General features: G+C 39.5%; 1 protein-coding gene across 1 annotated transcript in view; it reads left to right on the forward strand.

Moving 5' to 3' along the window:
* Nptn (neuroplastin) overlaps positions 1-21035 on the forward strand; it is a 75046-nt gene that overhangs the window by 25711 nt on the left and 28300 nt on the right. Inside the window, exons 2-3 of the mRNA XM_048424225.3 lie at positions 13471-13818; positions 18550-18718. Coding sequence (XP_048280182.1) covers positions 13471-13818; positions 18550-18718 — 517 coding nt within the window. The remainder of the gene's footprint in view (positions 1-13470; positions 13819-18549; positions 18719-21035) is intronic.

The following is a 21035-nucleotide window of genomic DNA, read 5'->3' on the forward strand; positions in this document are numbered from 1 at the left end:
TCCTCTGATAAATAGCTGGTGAAGATTTCTCTCATTCTGTAGGCCGTCTCTTCACTTGATTGGCAGTTGAGTTGCCTTTGCTCTACAAAAGCATTTTAATATCATAGTATCCTAATTGTTGATTACTGGCCTTATTTCCTATTCCTAAAGTCCTTACCTGTGGTGTATCTTGAAGTGCACTCCCTGCTTTCTTCTTCTAGCATTGTCAAGAGTTGCAGGTCTTCTGTTGAGGTCATTGATCCCTTTGGAATTGGCTTTGTATAAGATGGAGTTAAGGATTTAATTTCATTCATCTACATATAGATGCTCAGTTTTCCTGGAATCTTTTCCCAAAAATCAGGTGGCTGTCCAGGGTGGCCTTATATCTAGGTTCTTTTTGGGGGCGGGAGCGGTTTCGAGACAAGGTTTATCTGTGTAGTTCTGGCTATCCTGAAACTTCCTTGCCTCTGCTTCCCGAGTGTTGAGATTAAAGACATGTGCCACCATATCCACTTATGTCTAGGTTCTTTATTCTATTCCATTGATCCATGTGTTTGTGCTAATACCGTGGTATATCTCTGTAGTAAAACTTGAAATTAGGTATAGTAAATCGTTCAACAGCAATCTTTTTGTTCAGGATTGTTTTGGCTATCCTGAGTTTCTTTTTTTTTTCATATGAATTTTAAAAGATTTTTTTGCCCCTATTTTGGTGAAGAATGTCACTGGAAATTTGATTAGGATTGCATTGAATCTGTAGATTGCTCTTAGTAAGATTTCAGAATATTTTTACAGTTTGAGCATGAGAGGTTCCCCCCCCCCTCCCCGAGACAGGGTTTCTCTGTGTTGCTTTGGAGCCTGTCCTGGAACTAGCTCTTGTAGACCAGGCTGATCTTGAACTCACAGAGATCTGCCTGCCTCTGCCTCCCAAGTGCTGGGATTAAAGTCGTGTGCCACAACTGCCCGGCGAGCATGAGAGGTTTTTATTGTCTAGTGTTTTCTCAATTTCTTTTTTTAAATATTTTAAAGTTTTCATTTTTAGAATATTTTGTAGTTTTGGTTAGGTTTATTCTGCAGTTGTCATTTTTTGTTTTTGAGGTTATTGTGAATGGGATTGTTTCCCTGATTTCTTTTTCAATTTGTCATTGGTGTATAAGGCAGCTACTGATTTTTGTGTGTTAATTTTGTGTCCTGCTATGTTGTACAAAGTGTTAACAGTTCTAAGAGTTTTGGGTCTTTAGGGTCTCTTATGTATGGAATATGCAATACTACTCTGATTTCTTCTTTTCTTGTTTGCATCCCTATTATTTACTTCTCTTGTGTTACTACTCTAGCTTAAACTTCCAGTACTGTATTGAATGAGAGTGGAGAAAATAGACATCTATTCTATGCCTTGTTCTTTTTTTATTGATATTTATTGAGTTCTACATTTTTCTCCGCTCTCCTCCCTGCTTCTTCCCTCCCCCCTTCGACCTTTCCCCAAGGTCCCCATGCTCCCAATTTACTCAGGAGATCTTTTTTTTTATTATTAAAGATTTATTTATTTATTATATATACAGTGTTCTGTCTGCACCTATGCCTGCAGGCCAGAAGAGAGCGCCAGATCTCATTATAGATGGTTGTGAGCCACCATGTGGGTGCTTGGAATTGAACTCAGGACCTCTGGAAGAGCAGCCAGTGCTCTTAACCTCTGAGCCATTTCTCCAGCCCTACTCAGAAAATCTTGTCTTTTTATACTTTCTACTTCCCATGTAGATTATATCTATGTAAGTCTCTCTTAGTATCCATATTGTTGTCTAAGTTCTCTGGGATTGTGGTTTGTAGGCTGGCTTTCTTTGCTTTATGTTTAAAAACCACCTATGAGTGAGTACATGTGATAATTGTCTTTCTGTGTCTGGGTTACTGCACTCAAAATAATGTTTTCTAGTTCTGTCCATTTTCCTGTAGAATTCAAGCTGTCATTTTTTTCTGCTGTGTAGTACTCCATTGTGTAAATGTACCACATTTTTCTAATCCATTCTTTGATCGAGGGGCATTTAGGTTGTTTCCAGTTTCTGGCTATGACAAACAAAGCTGCTATGAACATGGTTGAGCATATGTCCTTGTGACACAGTTGAGCATCCTTTGGATATATACTCAAAAGTGTTATTTTTGGGTCTTGAGGAAGGTTGTTTCCTAATTTTCTGAGAAATCGCCACACTGTCATCCAAAGGGGTTGTACCTAAGCTTGCATTCCCACCAGCAATGCAGAAGTGTTCCCTTTTCCTCACAACCTCTCCAGCATAAGTTGTCATCAGTGATTTTGATCTTGGCCATTCTTAGAGGTGTAAGATGGATTCTCAGAGTTGTTTTGATTTGCAATTCTCTGATGACTAAGGATGTTGAGCATTTCCTTAAGTGTCTTTCAGCCATTTTAGATTCCTCTGTTGAGAGTTCTCTGTTTAGGTCTGTACTCCATTTTTTTTTTTATTGGATTATGTGATCTTTTGGTCTCCAATTTCTTGAGTTCTTTGTATATTTTGGAGATCAGACCTCTGTCTGATGTGGGGTTAGTGAAGATCTTTTCCCAGTCTGTAGACTTTCGTTTTGTCTTGTTGACCATGTACAGAAGCTTTTCAGTTTCAGGAGGTCCCATTTATTAATTATTTCTCTCAGTGTCTATGCTGCTGGGGCTCTATTTAGGAAGTGGTTCCCTGTGCCAATGTGTTCAAGTGTACTTTCCACTTTCTCTTCTATAAGGTTCAGTGTGGCTGGCTTTATGTTGAGGTCTGTGATCCATTTGGATTTGAGTTTTGTGCATGGTGATAGATATGGGTCTGTTTTCATTTTTCTTCATGTTGATATCCAGTTATGCTAGCACCACTTGTTAAATATGCTTTCTTCTTTCCATTTGATATTTTTTGCTTCTTTATCAAATATCAGGTGTTCGAAGATGTGTGGATTGATATCTGTGTCTTCTGTTCAGTTCCATTGGTCCTCCTGTCTGTTCTTATGCCAGTACCAGGCTGTTTTCAGTACTGTAGCTTTGTAGTAGAGTTTGAAGTCAGAGATTTTGATGCCTTCAGAAGTTCTTTTATTGCCCAGGATTGTTTTGGCTCTTCTGGGTTCTTTGCTTTTCCAAATGAAGTTGAGTACCGTTTTTTCGAGGTCTTTGAAGAATTTTGCTGGGATTTTGATGGACATCTATGCCTTGTTCTTGATTTTAGTAGAAATGCTTTTGAGGTTCTCCACCCCCCTCATTTAATGACACATTGTAGGCTTGTAGTGTATAGGCTTTATTATGTTGAGATGTATTCCTTCTATTCTGAGTTGTTGTAGTTTTTTTTTCTTAAGGAGAACCCCATCCACTATTCCTCTGGTCTCACTGTGTAGCTCTGGCTGTCTTGGAACTTACATTGTAGAGCAGGCTGGCCTCAAAATTCACAGAGATATGTCTCCTTCTGCCTCTCCAGTGCTGGGGATTAAAGGCATGTGCCACCACATCCAACCCTTTTAAGACTTTTAACCAGATAGAATGTTTTTGTTGTTGTTGTTGTTGTTATGTTTTTCCCTGAATTTGTCAACATGCAGTATCTCAGATTTTAAGCGACAGAGTTTAAAACTGTTCCTATACACACTACTTGGAAAATGGGTCCTCAGCAAACAAATTATATTGCAGGTATGTTCCCAGTTTATAGATTAATAAATTGAAAAGACAAGACACACCAGGGATGGCAGCATTTGTTTTTAATCCTAACCCCTCTGGAAGCCGAGGAAGGACGATCAGGAGTTCAAGGCCAATGTTGGCTACGTAGGTAGTTTGAGGGCCATCTGAGCTGTGTCAGACGCTGTATCAAAACCAAACGTACAACTAAAAAGCGAAAGTCATGACTTTGAAGTATATAGCATGTTTTGTTCTTTTTTTGTTGTTATTGTTGTTACTTTTGGTCTTGGAACATAAATTCACCTGCTGGAAGAATCTTTATATGGTTTTTAAAATAACTATGTGGCTTTTTAAAATTTTTTTAAATGATTTATTTAACTTTTTATTTTATGTGCATTGGTGTGAAGGTGTCAGATCTTGTGGAACTGCATTTTCAGACAGTTGTGAGCTGCCATGTGGGTGCTGGGAATTGAACCCAGGTCCTCTGGAAGAGCACTCAGTGCTCTTAACTGCTGAGCCATCTCTCCAGCCCTGTGGCTTTTATTCTCTTACTTTTCTTCTGTTTGAACAACTTGGACTTGTAGCCGTTTCAGAGTATCTTAGACATTAAAGTGTGGTCCCTGGACCAGATGTATATATTAGCATCAGAATTTGGACATATTCTCAGGCCTCACTTCAGATTGACAAAGATAGGAACTCTGGGGTTGGAGTCAGCTCTCCAAACGATTTTGATACAAGAAAAAGTCCAAGAATCACTGCTGTCCAGTTTTATCATATAAGGAAATTTTGCCTTGATCTATAGCAACAAAATTCCTGCTTAGAAAATAGTTCAGTAGCTGAAAGAGAACTACTATCACCTAACAGCCTAAAAGGTGAATAAGAAATTTCCCACTGTACAATGTAATTGAGTGCTGAATGTTTTAAAAAAACAGAGAAAGCCGGTTGATGGTGGCAAAGGCCTTTAATCTCAGCATTCCAGGGAGGCAAAGGCAGCTGGATCTCTGTGAGTTGAAGGCTGGCCTGGCCTACAATTCTACAATGTAAGTTCCAGGACAGCCAAGGCTACACAGAAAAACCCTGTCTCCAAAAAGCAAACAAATAGAAACCACTCCCGTCTCTCTCCTCTTGCGCTCCCCTTCCCCCTCCTTTGTGCACACACACACACACACACACACACACACACACACACTCGTTTGCTACCTATTTGAACTAAATTATTTCCTAGATTATATGATCAGTTTAAACAGCTGGTGTTATGCTCATGGAATTTGTCGTGATGGCAGAATGAGATGCATTGTGGTGTTGGTTGGATTTCTTTGTTTAGTGTTTGAGGCAAGGTCTCTGTAGCTCCAGCTGTTCTCATAGCAGTCCTCCTACCTCAGTCATCAGAATTCTAGAATTCTAAGTGTGAACCGTCAGATCCATCATAAACTGTTGTCTGTATCATTTAATACTGATTGTAAGTAGTTGTCAGAGATGTTGAACTTGTTATCAGAAGTTAACTGTAGAAAGTTATGCCTCGCAGAAAAAGTAGTGGAGATGAGCTTTTTTAATTTCTCATAGTTTCTGAGAATGGTTTATTTAACTTATGGAGGAATTATGTGGTGCTATTTGTTAAAGCATGATGAAGACTTTGTTTAGACAGTAAATATAGGGACAGCTTCAGTGGTACTTTACAGTAGAGGGTTAGGTTCCACCTGAACACAACACAGCAAGCTGGAATTTGTAGCTGAGGAGAATGATGGCGGGGGGGGGGGGTCAGTGGTCAGTGGGGGATTCAGAACAAACCAACCTAACAGGATCCTCTTTTTTTTTTTTTTTTTTTTTAAATACAGTTTCTAACTATGTAGCCCTGGCTGTCCTGGAATACATATGCACACTGGCCTTAAAACTCAAAGAGATCCTCCTGAAAGTAGTGAAATTAAAGTCGTGCCACCTTGCCTGGTTTTGAACAGAATTCTCGTGAAGATAGACTAGAGTGATCAGACCTTACCTGAGGCCTGGTAGAGGATGCTTGATCATGTGTTGAGGGTTGGCAGATACTGAAGATAAGTATATTATTTTGTTATTGTTGTTGTTAAATGATTTTGCAGAATTCTTTGCTAAAAGTGAATCTTGCAAGGAAGTACATAAATGATACTAAAAGAATCAGAAGCATGACCATGTTAGTCATGCAAAAAATTATCAAGTTGGTATATTCAACCTTTATAGCATATCATTCACATTTTATTTTCAATAAAACCTAGCCATAGGATCAGCTGAAGTTTATTCTAAAATGCTCTTCATCTACAATTTTTTTCTTTGTTTTTAAATTGCTTCTGTTCTCAAAGAGTACCATTTTGGTTCATGGCTATGTTTGTTGGTCTGTTGGGATTAAAAAAGCTTTTAAAATAAGCATTTGCATAAATATGAGAGGGTTTACTTTTTGAGCCAAACCTTTCATTATGCACATTCTTTGGCTTATAAACGGATCAGAAAACAAGCTCTGCTGGGCTCAAGTACACCAGCAGCTTGAGAGTTATTTGTGGAATTAAAAAAATGAATCACCTTTCTGCCAGGTGGCCCACCACTATAATCCCCTACTCAGGAGGCTGAGGCAGTAGGATGGTGAGGTCAAGGCCAGCCGGGGCTACATAAACAAAACCTCCCAATAAAGTGGGTTACTTAAAGTTTTCAAGGAAAAGTAACTTGACAAATGCTCGTGGCAGCTTCATTTTCCCACCTGAACTTGCTACTTTCATAAGGAGAATATGTGTTGTCTCTCTTTCTTTTTTTTTAATTTTGTTTTCTGTGTTTCTGAGGCAGGGTTTTATTTGTAGTCTGAACTGGACTAGAATGTTGTACTAACTCTACTCTTATTGGTTTTCCCCCATTGTTGATAATCTTTCAGGTTCAGTGGCTTACAACTCTTGGCAAGTGCCAATTTCTTGTATCAACATTCGTGTGTCTATTGTTACCACTATGTCAAGTCTAGTTTGCTCTAAAAGTAGGAAGGATTGAAGAATTCCCTCCTTACTTTACATTGTCCTGTTTACATTGCCACAACGGTTCTCATTTTATTTGAAAAGTTAGTTACTTTTTTAAAAAGTTGAATTCTAAGTTAAATTTATCGCGATTGTGAAGTTCTGTTTCCCAGGCTGTTGTAAAAATAATGCTGAAGGTTGCTGTATGCAGTCTGTTCAGCATTTATTTCTTTGGAGGCTTACAATAATAGGTAACATTATTGAGTGATTAGTATGTGTCCTGTGCTGTTTGTTGTAAGCTGTGTTGTTTTATTTAATCCTCACAATAACCCTCTAAGGAAATTGCTATTATTAGCTCCTTTTTACAGATTAAGCAGATGAAGTTCAGAGAGGTTAGGCCACTTACCTAAGGTTAGACAGTTAGTAACAGGACCTCATGTGAACCCAGGCATTTTATTTGTTAAATTTAATCACTAAACTATGCAGATTTATTATCTTTTGGCATCAGCTAGATATCCCAATTTTTTCAAATCAGAAAAGCTAGTTAATTTAGGCTAGCCAAAGTCCTATTGCTATTTTGGATGGTATAATTTTAGAATCAAAGGTAGACTTTGGTTTATAATGATCTTAATATACTTTTGACATGTTTGCTTGATTGAAAGGCACAGGCTTGAATTTGGAAAATGCTTTGTGATGACTGCCATCTCTACTTAGTGCTAGTGATCAGGATAATCCAAGAGTTCACCAGCATTCTCTCCTTCCCCAACATCTTCTGTTGCAGAAAATGAGGTTGTCCTATTTGAGGTCTTCAGGACTGCCTTAGCCTTGGTTGGAATACATGGAATGAGTGCCTGTGGGCTTTTGACCAGTTTGGTGACAGTGATGCATGGTCTGCTTAATTAATAGTAAAGATAGGTCTGTAACATTTTTACAGCAACCCATGCAGCTTTGAAATACTCATTCCCTGTAACCACACTGAGCTATCAGTAGGTCTTGCTCAGTATTTTTGAGGTAGGTGATTTGAATTTGTCTGGGTATAAGAAGAGAATAGAGAGTTTCTTTAATCTTTTGTCATCATTTTTAAATTTTGAGATATGAAGGAGAGAACAGCATTTTCTTCCTTCCTCCCTCCCTTTGTTTCTTCCTTCCTTCCTCCCTCCCTTCTTCCCCACCCCCTTTTTTGATAGTGGCAAGTATAGGCAAGATTTAAAGGCCTGACCTTGGCAGTCGTCAGTTAATGTTACCTGTACCTTAGTTGCCTTGAAGGCAAGTGAAAATTCCTTTTTCTTTAAGGTGTATGTGGAGATAGTTTTCTTGAGATTGGGTTCAGCTTGGGTCTGCCATGTTCCATTTCTCTTTGCACTCTGTTCATATCTACACATCCAGTTTTTCCTGAGCTGAAGAGCTCCTCTTTTTCCCTGCTGTTAGCCCCAGCTGTCATTTCCTTCCCATCCCCCAACCTCAGCTATGCAATTTTTCATTATATTTCTCTGGGGGTTTGCTGCCTCCCATTTCACCCCACTTTAACACCAGCTTCTACTCCCTCCCTTCCTCCCTAAAATATCTGTATCATTGTTCAAATCACTGCTTCTGGTGATCCCTAACTTCAGACAGTTCTGTACTTCCATGTTGAGGACAGTTTGTTTAAAAGCCCTTGGTGATGAAAGGCAGGGCAGTGGGTCAGTTTCTGAGCTGCTTCTGAAAGCTAGTTCTGAATTGGAGCTAATTTTGGGTTGATGGTAAGAGGTGAATGATTGCTAATAGCCTTCCCTTGCTAATTATGATTTATTTCCCGGTGCTGTACAGAGAAGTTCTTCTTTCCTCATTTGGAGAGGAAATATATACATGCTGTTTTTGAGAAGTGTTCAGCTATCAAGGAATATTGTAGTTTCTGTAGCAGTACAGTTTGTGGGAAGGAGCCTTGGAGTCAGAATTAAAGACACTTTAGTCCTAGGTACACTCAGGCTTAGCCACTAATGTGGTATTGGTTAAGTCATTCTAGTGGAGGCTGTCTAGTGTTTTGTTTTCAAGAATAAACCAACTAATTTACTAAACTAAATGCTAAAGTATATCTTTAATTTACTTTTAAATGATTACAAAAACTTGTCTAGCTTTGTAAGACACATTGACTGCATTTGTGAACAGTGTTAAGATACCATGCTTTGGCTTTGGACATACCTGGGTTCTATGCTAAACTCTCATGATGATGGGCAAAATATCCTTCCCCCACTCTTCCAGTGCAAGGGATTCAAACCCAAGTAAGAGCTTAGGCAAGCACTCTTAGCACTGAGCTACACCCCCAGCTTGTAACACTTAACATTTTTGGACCATAGTTCAGTCTTTAAGGGTTTCAACAATACCTATCTTATAAAGCAGAAAAGTTGGGTGTGGTGGTGAATGACTTTAATACCAGCATTCAGAAGTCAGAGGGGGACTGATTCTTAGTTTGAGGTCAGCCTGGTCTACAGAGTAAGTACCAGGACAGCCAGGGCTAGACAGAGAAACCCTGTCTCCAAAACCAAATAAACAAATGGCGATATTGGGAATAATGTAGAGTGCCTGCAGTATAACACATGCTTAGAAAATGTTGTCTTGGATCAGGAAGGAGCTCATGAGCCTCCATCCTTTACCAAGGAGTTATTTAAAGTTAATGGTTTCTGGACGAGAGAGAACTCCTTGGTTTTTTGTTTATTTAAGAGTATGGCCTCTTGGGAGGGAGAATAAGATTATTTTCTGGGGGTACAACTCCACAAGTGGCTACCTATGTTCCAGTAGATGGTCCTATATCCATGCACAAACAGGAAAAAAACACTAAGTGGATTCATTAAGTTTAATAAAACAAGAGAGTGCTAGCACACATGAGGCTGGGAATGGACGGTGATGGGAACAATGCAGTAGAGAACTAGAGACCAAAACAAACATGACAGTGGTGGCACATGCCTTTAATCCCAGCACTCAGGAGGCAGAGGCAGACAGATCTCTGAGAGTTTGAAGCCAGCCTGGTCTACAAGAGCTACTCCCGGGACAGGTTCCAAAGCTACAGAGAAACCCTGTGTCGAAAAACCAAAAAAAGAGTATGGCCCCTTGCTAAGTAGGCCACATTCCAGTAGATGGTCCCACATCCATAGGCATCTCAAAGTGGACTCGGGGAGGGGGCATTTTAAAAGAGGCAAGGGGTGGGTACTGGAGAGATGACTCAGCAGTTGAGAACACTGGCTATTCTTCCAGGTGACACGGGCTCAATTCCCAGCACCCACATGGCAGCTCACAACTGTCTGTAGCTCCAGATCCAGGGTTTCTGACACCCTCACACAGACAAACATGCAGGCAAAATACCAATGGACAGAAAATAAAAATAAATTGTATTATTAAAAAGAGAAAAAAAGAGGTAGGACTGAACCTGGGAGATTAAGGGAATGTAGTGAGGAGAGAGTAAATACGATTAAGATAAAATTTTCAAAGAATTAAGAATATACTAAGGAAAGAAAATATTGTCTATTAATATTTCTTAATAATAGTGGCTTTAGAATGTAGAAGTTTATTCCTTGTTAGTGTTGTCGCTGTGAGACCACCAGTAGAGTGGACTATGGAGTTTTCTGGCTGACTCAGAGGAAAATAGAGGGACACACAGAAGGAATAAGGAAGGGCTTAAAGAGATGAGCACAGCAGTTTTTTTGGGGGGAAGGTGGAGAAGGTGGTCAGGTAATGTTTCTTCCCTGCTCTGGGGACCTCTCAGGTTTATTCCCTAATATTTAACCCCTGTACTTTATTTTTCAATAAAAGAACAAAAGAAGCCCTTAATAAATCCCTTGCCTGTTTAAAGATAGTTTCATTCTTTTTGTTTTGTTTTTGTTTTTGGTTTTTGGTTTTTGGTTTTTTGTTGTTGTTGTTGTTATTTGTTTTTTCGAGGCAGGGTTTCTCTGTAGCTTTGGGGCCTGTCCTGGAACTGTTCTGTAGACCAGGCTGGCCTTGAACTCACAGAGATCTGCCTGCCTCTGCCTCCCAAGTGCTGGGATTAAAGGCGTGCACCACCACCGTCTGGCTTCATACTTTTTTTAAAGGATTTATTTTATGTATATGGTTTTGCCTGTATGTTTGTACAGTATGAACGTGCAGTTCCTGGTAAGGCCAGAAGAGGGAGTCTGATTTCCTGGATTTTCTGAAACTAGTTTTGGGAACCAAACCCAGATCCTCAGCAGCAGCAAGTACTATTAACTATTACTATTTACCATTAACCACAAAGCCCTATCTCCAGCTCCTTCAGTTTTGTTTTTAAAAATTTGCATTTTATGATCTGCCAATTCAAATAATAAATTAGACTTGGGTTTGATTTCATTGATATGGGTAGGCTTTTTTTTTCTTTTTTCTTTTTGAGATGGGGTTTCTCTGTGTAGCCCTGACTGTCCTGAAACTTGTTCTGTAGACCAAGTTGACCACAAACTGAGATCTGCCTACCTCTGCCTTCTGATTGTTGAGATTCAGATTATGTGCTACAAAGCCTTGTTTAAACCTGACCTACAAGTAGGCATTTGAACTGCATTAGATTTAGATTAACATTTTTCCCTTCTCAGTAGGAGGTCTTGCCTAAGGATGATAGGACTAGGTTGAGTAATCTGCTTTGTTTTCTGCAGTGGGAATCATGTTTACATCCTTTTCTCGATACCTTTGAATTGTGTGCTGTTGAGGTTTGGGGTTGCACTGGAATTTATGGGCTCTGTTGGTTTTGATAAGCAGGTTTTAGTTTAATATCTTTGTGCTATTCAGAAGAAAGTAGAAAATATGCAAGACTGCTAATAGTTTCTAGGACATTGTCGAGTACATAATTACAGCATCTTAGGAATGTAAGAGCTTCACCTTCATGGACAGTACCACAGTAAGATGTGATATATTAAGTTGTCAGGATTATAAGTAAAACAATCTTTACAGTTTTTCAAGAATTTACTAATAACTAGTTTTCGCTGGGGATTACACTGATAGTAAAAACCATCTTCCTTAATCTCTCCCCTTCTATTTGTAAGTGTTGACTTTTTGACAGTTGGTAGCAGTTTATAAGGCTGACTGAGACATGGCCCTTTAAATCAGTATTTTATCTCGCAGCAAGCTCAGCTCTATATAGGTAGGGCCTTTGGGGCTCCTTTCTATATTTATTAAACAACTTCTGCGACTGAGATTGACATTTGTTTGGCCTGTTGGGTCTTGTATTAGATAGTTTCTTATAAGAAATAAATCCTAGATCCAAAGGGGAAGTTTCAAATAGCATATTCAAAGAATAACATTTGGTGTAACCTGTTGATTATTGTATTTCTCTACTATTCACTCTGAAAGTTCGTTGAAAGGCTAGAATGAATTTAGACTCTTGACCTATACTTGAATATGACAGTCAGTACCTCCATAGTATTCTTAGATCCACAGAGTAGGTTTCATTTTCAAAGACAGATACTGTAGTGGTTATACACAGGAATATTTCTACTTACTAACCTCCATTTTCAGTTAGCTAATTACATCCTTGGCTTCTAGACTATAGGAAAACTTGAATTTTCGTTCTGCCTGTCCTTTGGAGTGTTCTTAAGTCTAATATTGGCAGATTCTAACCTGGTAATCTGTTCATTGCATGCTTAGCTCATGAGCCAAGCCACTCAAAATGCCTTCCTCTAAATTCTTGTCTTAAACTTTAGGGCATTGCCTAATTGGAAGAAATTTGAACAAACCTGGGTAGTGAATGAGTGAGTGGATGGTTGCACTGTGGTGTCTTTCCTACAATAGGTTCTACTCCAAGTTTTAAAATAAGCTTGGGTGATGATAGTAATTTAAACTATAGTAACAACAACTCTTTCTGCCTTTACTACCTTGCCTTATAGATAGCAGGTTATGGGCAAGTAGACGTAGGCATCAACTTTAGTGTTGAGCAGTGCCTCGAATGCAAGTTGAGGCATAACCTTTACCCTACAGTTTAATTCATCATTGTCAGTTCTCAAACGTTTTGAATTGACTTTTAGCAGCCAGACAAATACCCTTTGTAGGGGAACCCTTTCGAGAACCACAAGTATTTCAAAGACTGACTGTTCAGGGGATGTTACTAGTAGAATTTACAGGGTCATGAAAAGCATTGTCCCTCTTTTCACTGGCATTGATTGGGTTGTTATTAGTGTTGGTTCAGCTCTTGAGCTGAGCACAATAGTTCTCACTTTGATGTCCTGTTCCTGAGGGTCTGTATTCAGATAGGTGAAATAGATACTGGGCTGTCTGTTTGCTGTGGGCCCAGGAAAGATTAGGAGATGGGAAAAAACTAAACTAAGGATAGTATCCTGCTTGTGAGAATTTTACTGCCCTTCAGCTGAAATTTGGACTCTGAATAACAAGAGAAGGTACCAGTAGATTAATTAACTACTTCTTGAGGCTTAGGAAAGATACTGGATCTCTAATGAAATGTTTACTCATTCAAAAAGATCCTGACTTGGCATAAAAACCCATTGCCATTTCCTGTTATCTTCCATCATTTGCCTGAGTTTGGAAAGGTAATGGTTTTGTGCTCGATGGAAGGATGCTCTTTCCAAGACCTAAGGCTTTCTCATTCCTACCAGCTGGGCCCATTGCTAAAATGCTTTCCAGTGGGCTTGCTTCTGCCTGGCCAGCACCTGGGCTGCCCCAGCTTGTAATTGGCCTGCCTTTGCTTCATAAGCTTCCCAGGGTGGTTCTTCTTCTAAAAGCTTGTATGAATTGCTATTACTGTCTCTTTATAGTTTAAAAATGAATCCTTTTTTTTGTTCTCTGCAACTCATTTGCTTTTTTCTTTTCTTTTCTTTCCTTTAAATTATTAACACCTGTTGATTCTTTTGTTTTTTTTTTCTGGTTGGCCTGTCACTTCATTCCTGCTCCCCCTCCCTCTAGCTGGGTTTGTCAAGTCGCCCATGTCAGAAACTAAGCTCACGGGGGACGCCTTTGAGCTGTACTGTGACGTGGTCGGGAGCCCCACGCCAGAGATCCAGTGGTGGTACGCAGAAGTCAACCGGGCAGAGTCTTTCAGACAGCTGTGGGACGGTGCTCGGAAGCGCCGTGTCACCGTAAACACCGCCTACGGGTCAAACGGCGTGAGTGTGCTGAGAATAACCCGGCTCACCTTGGAGGACTCTGGGACTTACGAGTGCAGGGCCAGCAACGACCCCAAGAGGAATGACTTGAGGCAAAACCCTTCCATAACATGGATTCGAGCCCAGGCCACCATAAGCGTCCTTCAGAGTGAGTCCAGCACCCTACAGTAGTAGTACTGTAGTCTTTAGAGGTGGCCCAATGACCCTTCCCTTCTGCTTCCTTTCCCTCTATCCCAGTATGATCGCTAACCCTACCCCTTGTCTTTGTTTTTTCAAATCCATGACCCTTCTGGTTGTAGTGTATGAAAACATTTGTGGCATTTTTTTTTTTTTTTAATTTGCCGTCCTTTCTACTTCCCCCACCCCCAAACCCTTCTCTGTGTCTTTCTCCTCAGGAACAAAGAACTTGAGGAAATCCTGACTATCCAAAGTCAGCTGCGCTGGGAAGAGGTGGGGAGGGAGAACTGGGGAAGCGATTTTTTTTTTTTAAAAGCATAAATGCCAGGCAGTCAAATGAGGGTAGTGTTGAAACTTGTTTCTTTCCCTCCTCTTTAATTTTGTAGTAGGTTTCCTGCTATCCTTTTGCTGATTGCTTTTCTGGTGCCTTTCTATTTTTGTTTCTTTCCCCACTCTAACTACTTTTTATTTCCCCTGTTCATCTGTTGGAAGTTCTCTGAATAGCTAGCTGCCTTCACCTCTATGGTTTTAAGTTTGTGTCTGCCCAGCTTTTTGCCTCCCTGTGACTTGGTGTTATCCTGTTCTGTTGATGGGAATGTTGCCATGGTGCAGTGTAGTGATGTGTGTTTTGTTGGGTGGCATGTAAGCTTGGATATTCCATAGCTCCAGCTCTTTTCTTTTCTAAAGCAGTGGCATGTGCTTCTCTGACAGCAGCCCTCAATGCAACATCACAGCTCTTACTGAGACTGTTTTCTTAAAAGTAGCTGCCTGAGATTCTCCCCCTTAGTCTTGCTCTCAGGAGGTAGGTGGTCTGAAGCTGCAAATTACATTGTTTTTTAAAACTGTCACACTGTCTTGAAAATCAGTATTCCATCTGATTCCTGTTCACAGACAGCTTGACTCTGATATTTGCAAAAAATTCTTTTATCCTATAAACCCTAAGATAGTTGAAAAACATTCGCACTGTCTAGAAAGAGAGAAAGAAAGAAAAAGAAGGAGAAAGAAAGAAAAAAGATAAAAAAGAAAGGAGAAAGACCGACTGACCTTAAATCCCAACCCCAATCCTCTTGAGTCCTTTGTCTGTTATACAAGTTAGGTTTGGGTGGCCAGTTCTCTTTCTGAAACCTGCATGGTAGGAAACGGAGAGCCCACCACAAAAATCAGTGCGCTCTCCAGGAAGGGTTCTAGTCCTGCATTTGGCTTGTTTATGATTGAGGGGCATTCTCAGTTTATTGGAGGGGCCTTGTATGAATGGCTCAGTGAGAGACCTATAGCCATTTTTAGTATGAAGAACTGACTGATTTAGAGAGAATGAAGTTCAGTATTTTTTTTTTTTGTGAACAATTTGGTGATAAAACAGCAATAGGAGAGGGACTCTGAATATATATACTCTGAATATATATATATTATAATGGAAAAATAGCAAATTAGTGTCTGTTTTGTATCCTCTTGGAAAACAGGGAGAGGGGTGTGAAAGGGAGACAGAGAAGCTTTGCAGTTGGCACTGCTGAATCAGAGAACCTGCTTCTGTGACAGGGAAAAGAAAACCCGTCTATGTGAAAATGGGGAATATTAACCCAGCAATTTTTCTTATTTCTTTTTTTTTAAACAATTTTTCCCCCTTGCACGCCTCCTTCTCCTGCCCCCTTGCTCCTTTCCTTAAACAAAAAGCTGAATTATCCAAATGGCCACAAAGCTTTGTAGATTATAGTCATAGACTGGATATTTGGTAGTTTTACTTCCACTAACCTTAACTTGTAGCTAAAAAAGACCATGTCTAGGGAGTATAAAAATAGGTCTTTGGGGTTACCTATGTATTAGTTCCTTAGAGTATATAGTACTTCCCCAGTTTACTTAGAAATAAGTTTATTAACTTATGGGTATCTGCATATACTTGAGCTACAACCTGCCTAGCTAATCTCTTCCTGGATATTCACATTAGTTGATTAACACAAATTAGGTATAACATCATGAATTTAACTTTAATTGAATTGTTTTGTAATTTTAGGCCTCCCTAGAAACATTGCTTCCACAGGGAGATTGGACTCTTCTTAAGGCTGGCATACCAGCCATACTTTTCCCAAAGGTCTTTGAATAATGTAAACCAGAGGAGAAATGGGTCCAGTTTTTAGGCTTTCTTTGCCATATGTTCTTTACATACACATGGTGGCTAGGGAAAGGGTCCTACCTGACACTTCTAAAATAGGAGTCAGTGACAGGTAAAAATATTTGAATTTCTAAATGTTCATCTCTCTTGGACTTTTCACTGGGTAGCACTGGGCCACAGAAATAAATAAATGTCTCACCTTCATCTTGGTGTAGAATACAAATGGAGTACTGCAGCCAAGAAACTCAGCAACCAGAGGAGTCAGGTCACCCCACCTACAATCCTCCTTTGATACATAATCATATTTAAAGCTAATCAACTTGCTCCTAGCTGACTCTCTCCTGGATCCTTAATATTTAAGGGAAAAAGTACTTTCTTTTGCCTTCTAAGATTTCTTGGCAGAAAGTCTACCAGATTGCTTTCATCACCTTCTTAATCTCCCTGAGCTGCAATGATCATTTGCATCGTCACAGGTAAGAGTAGCATTTACTTTGCCTCCTTGTATGTAAACATCTGGAAACTCTTGGCCTCATTCTCAGAATTCACCCTTTCTCAGTGCAATCTGAGAGGAAGAACCGGGAGATTCCCAAGTGGGACAGAAAATGAAATTGGACAATAAAAATTTAGTGAAAACTTAAAAGTGTGTTTGGGTTTAATGTTGCTTTTGATATATATATTTATTTAATTTCTCTTCTGTGGAGTACTGGTTCTAGCTTTTTCTCTTCTGTTTTTGCTTGGTTTTAATTTTTCTTGAAATTGTGATGCTTTCTGCTGATGGTGTATGTGCGCCTTCCATTGCAGGGTTTGCAGCTGTTCTGCTCAATTTATTAAAGCCCAGGGAATTGGCTTCTGTCCAGTGTGTCTTGAAACCATGGGACACCACTGCGCTAACGTGTTTACATGCATCTGCTTTTGTCTTAGTGGCTGCTATGCCTCCATTATTTGTATTTAGAGACCCTGTTTGGTGTTACTAAGTAGGACCAGTACTGAATGGAAGATAACCGTTATCCTTTTATCAGATTGGAAAAAAGTTAGAACCTGTTTGTTAATTGAGGCAATTTCAAGATTTGCTTTATCATACGATTATAAAAGATACTAACATTATAAGCAGAAATGTTACATGGGTTAGGAAGTCATTAAGGCATTACATTTTCCAAGTATCTTGTAACTTCTCCATCTTCTTTCCTCCTCTCAACTTTAAAAAGAAGCAGTTTCAGAAGAGGGAGACAGTTTTGTCCGCAAGACTTAGAACCATTCTTTATAAAAATGATGAGGGTAGCTGCTGTTGAAATATATACTAGAAGTAGCCAGATACAAGAAGTGGGAAATCAGCCATGGGTGTTTGAGAAAGGGGTGTGGGGAGGAGGCAAATACTTCTTAATGTGAATGGGGAAAGGTGACTGGTTGAGACTTCACCTGAAAGAAAATGTTTGATCCAAAGTAGCAGAAAAGTTTGACCTGGGAAAAAATAAAACACGAACACTATAGTCCTGATTATAATATGGAAATAAAAAATTCAAAGTTCTTTCAAGATAAAGCTTCTAGAGACAATTCAAAGTGATTTATAAATTTTCTGCTTAATGGGTTCTATTTAACGAGTTGTAGGTTATTTTTATAGACAAAGTGTTAAGTTATCCAAGCCCAGAATAGAACCATAAAGAAAAAAGTCCTTATTTTGTGTTTAGGTGAAGGTTTTGAGGGTCTAAGTGGTGTTCGGAGTTGGGGGCAGGATAGGAAACTCAGTCAGATGTATTTTATAGGGACATTTTTGCCACTGATAATAATTATGGCCTTGTGCAAGTCATTTTACTTTTCTAGCCCATTAAAGAGAGGAGTAAAGTCTAAGGGCTTGCAGTTCTAAGTTTTTAGGAGCTCATATGCCAAGACATACTGCACTGTAGTATAAAATTGTGTTGTCTTGCAGTGAGTGTGTGTTAAAGTGCATTTTTGAAAAGGTTGTTTTGGGAATAAATACAGGCTGGAGAAAGAGTCAGTGGTTCTTTAAGAAGTTATCCTCTGCAAAATTTCAAAGAGTGCAAGAGACTTACAATGGGAAGTTTACTTTTAAATCTAGTACCTTTCCTATATGAAGGCCATGGTCGGTTTGCTCTAGGTTAACAGCTTCCAATGTGGGAATAATCATACAATTGTGTTATGTGTTGTTGTTCCAAGGCCAGTAACTCTGTAAGGAATCTATCACGTAAATGACACACTGCCTTTGCATTCAGAACTGCAAGGTAGAGCTCCATTTTTTCTTATAGATGCTGAATTGGCTGGTGGTTCTTACTTCATAAAATTGTGGTATTCAAAAACTGTAAGTGAATTGTTACCAGTGCAAGCACATGTAATATTCTCATTCTTTCACGTCTAGGCCAACTGGTCTTCAGGCTGTTGTCTGCGCTAGTGGTCATTTGCTTATGATCATTGTTTTTCCTTTTTTAACTTCCTCCAAAGTGGTAAAGTGAAAGTCCTAATGTAGTCTTGTCTGCCTTCCCTCTTTTTCTAGTCTCCCCGTCCTACCCCATTCAACTATCAGGCCAGGGCTGCAAACAACGAAAAGCTATGGCACTCTGTCATTGTGTACTCTAATTACAGAGCCAAGAATTGTCACCAGTGAAGAGGTCATCATTCGAGAAACCCTCCTTCCTGTTACCCTGCAGTGTAACCTCACCTCCAGCTCTCACACCCTTATGCACAGCTACTGGACAAAGAATGGAGTAGAACTCGCTGCCACACGTAAGAATGTCAGCAACATGGAGTACAGGTGAGAGGGACTAACATTCTTAAGAAGAGAGAGTATGGATAAGATTACTTGTTCATAAACCTTGATCTTTAGCAGTTTACATTTATATGATGTAATTATGACTATGAAAATGCTACTTAAAAAGATAATTTTTGGAACTGGTGAGATGATGACTCAGCAGTTAAGGGTGTTTGCTACCAGACCTGATAACCAGAGTGTAGTCTCTGAAATCCAAGTGGTGGAAGGAAGAACCAACTCTGGCACGTCTGTGTGTGTGTATATGCATGTGTGTGTATATATATACTAAACCATTTTTTTTAAAAGATATGGTGGGTGTAATCCTAACACTTGGGAGGCAGAGTCAGGCAGATCTTTGTGAGTTCAAAGCCAGCCTAGTTTCCATAATGAGTTTCAGGACAGCCAGAACTATGTAGAGAGACCCTGTCTCCATAAAACAACAGAAAAGGGTGAAATGGGATGGGACAGAGAGAAAGACACATTGTGAATTATTTTTATTACAGTGAGTTGAACTGGTTCCTAAACCAGACCTCCACCTCTGTAATGATGTGTTTCCATGTTTCTCTAAAGGTCTTTCTATGTGTCTTAGCCTCATTGGGAATTTTACACGTACGTGTTGAAGAGATGAATTTAAAAATATTTCTATAAAAAATTCAGTATGATCTCATTTATTTCAGTGGACTGAACTCTTTTCCAAATTATGTACTTTGACAAGATGCCTTTGGCCTTTTCCTGATTTTGTGTGTGTGTGTGTGTGTGTGTGTGTGTGTGTGTATGTATTTTTTGAGACAGAGTCTCTTTATGTGGTCTTGGCTGTCTTGTGTAGGAGAAGGCTGCTTATTCATCCTGGCCTCCCAGAACTGAAATAATCACACAGAAACTGTATTAATTAAATCACTGCTTGATCCATTAGCTCTAACTTCTTATTGGCTAACTCTTACATTAATTTAACACATTTCTATTAATCTGTATATTGCCATGTGGTAGTGGCTTACTAGCAAAGATTTGGCATGTCTGACTCTGGCAGCTCCATGGTGTCTCCCTCTGCCTCTTCTTCCCAGCATTCCGTTTAGTTTTCCCTGCCTACCTCTGTTCCCCTATAGCTCTGCAATAGGCCCAAAGCAGTTCCTTTATTAACCAATGAAATAGACCTCCAGTTTTGGTCTTCTCTATGTACAGACTGGCCTCCAACTCACAGAGATCCTCCTTCCTCTGCCTCATGAGTACTGTGATCAAAGGCATGTACCACTGCACTCAGTGTTTGCCCTCTCCTGGATAGTCTAGTCTGGTAAGACCTAGGAATCTGTCAGAGATTTCTAAATGATTCTAGTGGGCAGTCATGTTGAGGGCCATAGATGGTCCTCTCACTATGATAATTAAGAAACTGAAACTGAGAACGGAATTATTTGTTCAAGGAGTCAGTATTGGTTGAATCATAGTTAGAATACAGGCCCCTCGACTTACTTCAGTAGTTTGAGAAGCAAATTAAAGTCACCTTTGAAACTCAACTCTTGGAACAAGAGATCTCTCCTGGGGATAGATGTTCTAGTGAATTGTCTTCCAAGAGTAATGGCACTATAACCTAATCAGGACCAGTCGATACAGTGATCTTGGATGAGGGTGGTAACCTAGAGATACCCTCTGAATAAAGGATTTTGCTGGTCTTAGTTACCTGGAACCCCAGTGATTTGGTGTCTTTTAGAGTGTTGAGAACACTTGGTAACTCATCCTTTAGGAAAGTTTATTTGCAAAGAGATCTGGAAAAGGATCAGCTAATCTTACTTGGCAGGATGACACTATATAAAGAAATAGTACTGAAGGGAGGCCAGGAAAGGCTGTGGACATTCTGCAGTATTTCACATCACTTAAATTTTCATGCCCTTTGTTTAATTGATCTACATGAGTTTGTAGGTTCTCATTCCTTTTTCAGAAGGGAAAACTAAGGCTCAGAGAGTAGTAGGTCTTGGCTGCCTTTTAGGTCAAGTATTACAGTTTATTTCAGTACCAATGTTAGATTCCACATCTACTTTGAATTGTTTCTGGAGTACTTTCCTCCCAAACTGTACCATACACTTAGTTATTATTGATCGTTTTTTGTTCTTTACTCTTTGTTCTCTTAGGGGGGCCTGCCACCCAGCTCCCAGATAATACACACGAAGGCTTATTTTTAGTTATGAATGCCAAGTTTTAGCTTGGCTTATTTCTTGCCAGCTTTTCTTAACTTAAATGATTACCTTTTGCCTCTGGGCTTTTTCTTTTCTAATTTCTGTTTACCTTATTTTCACTCTTACCCCTGACTTCTCCCCATCTATCCTTGCTC

The sequence above is a fragment of the Myodes glareolus genome, chromosome 4 (genome assembly GCF_982192425.1).
Source record: "Myodes glareolus chromosome 4, mMyoGla1.1, whole genome shotgun sequence".
Taxonomy (NCBI): Eukaryota; Metazoa; Chordata; class Mammalia; order Rodentia; family Cricetidae; genus Myodes; species Myodes glareolus.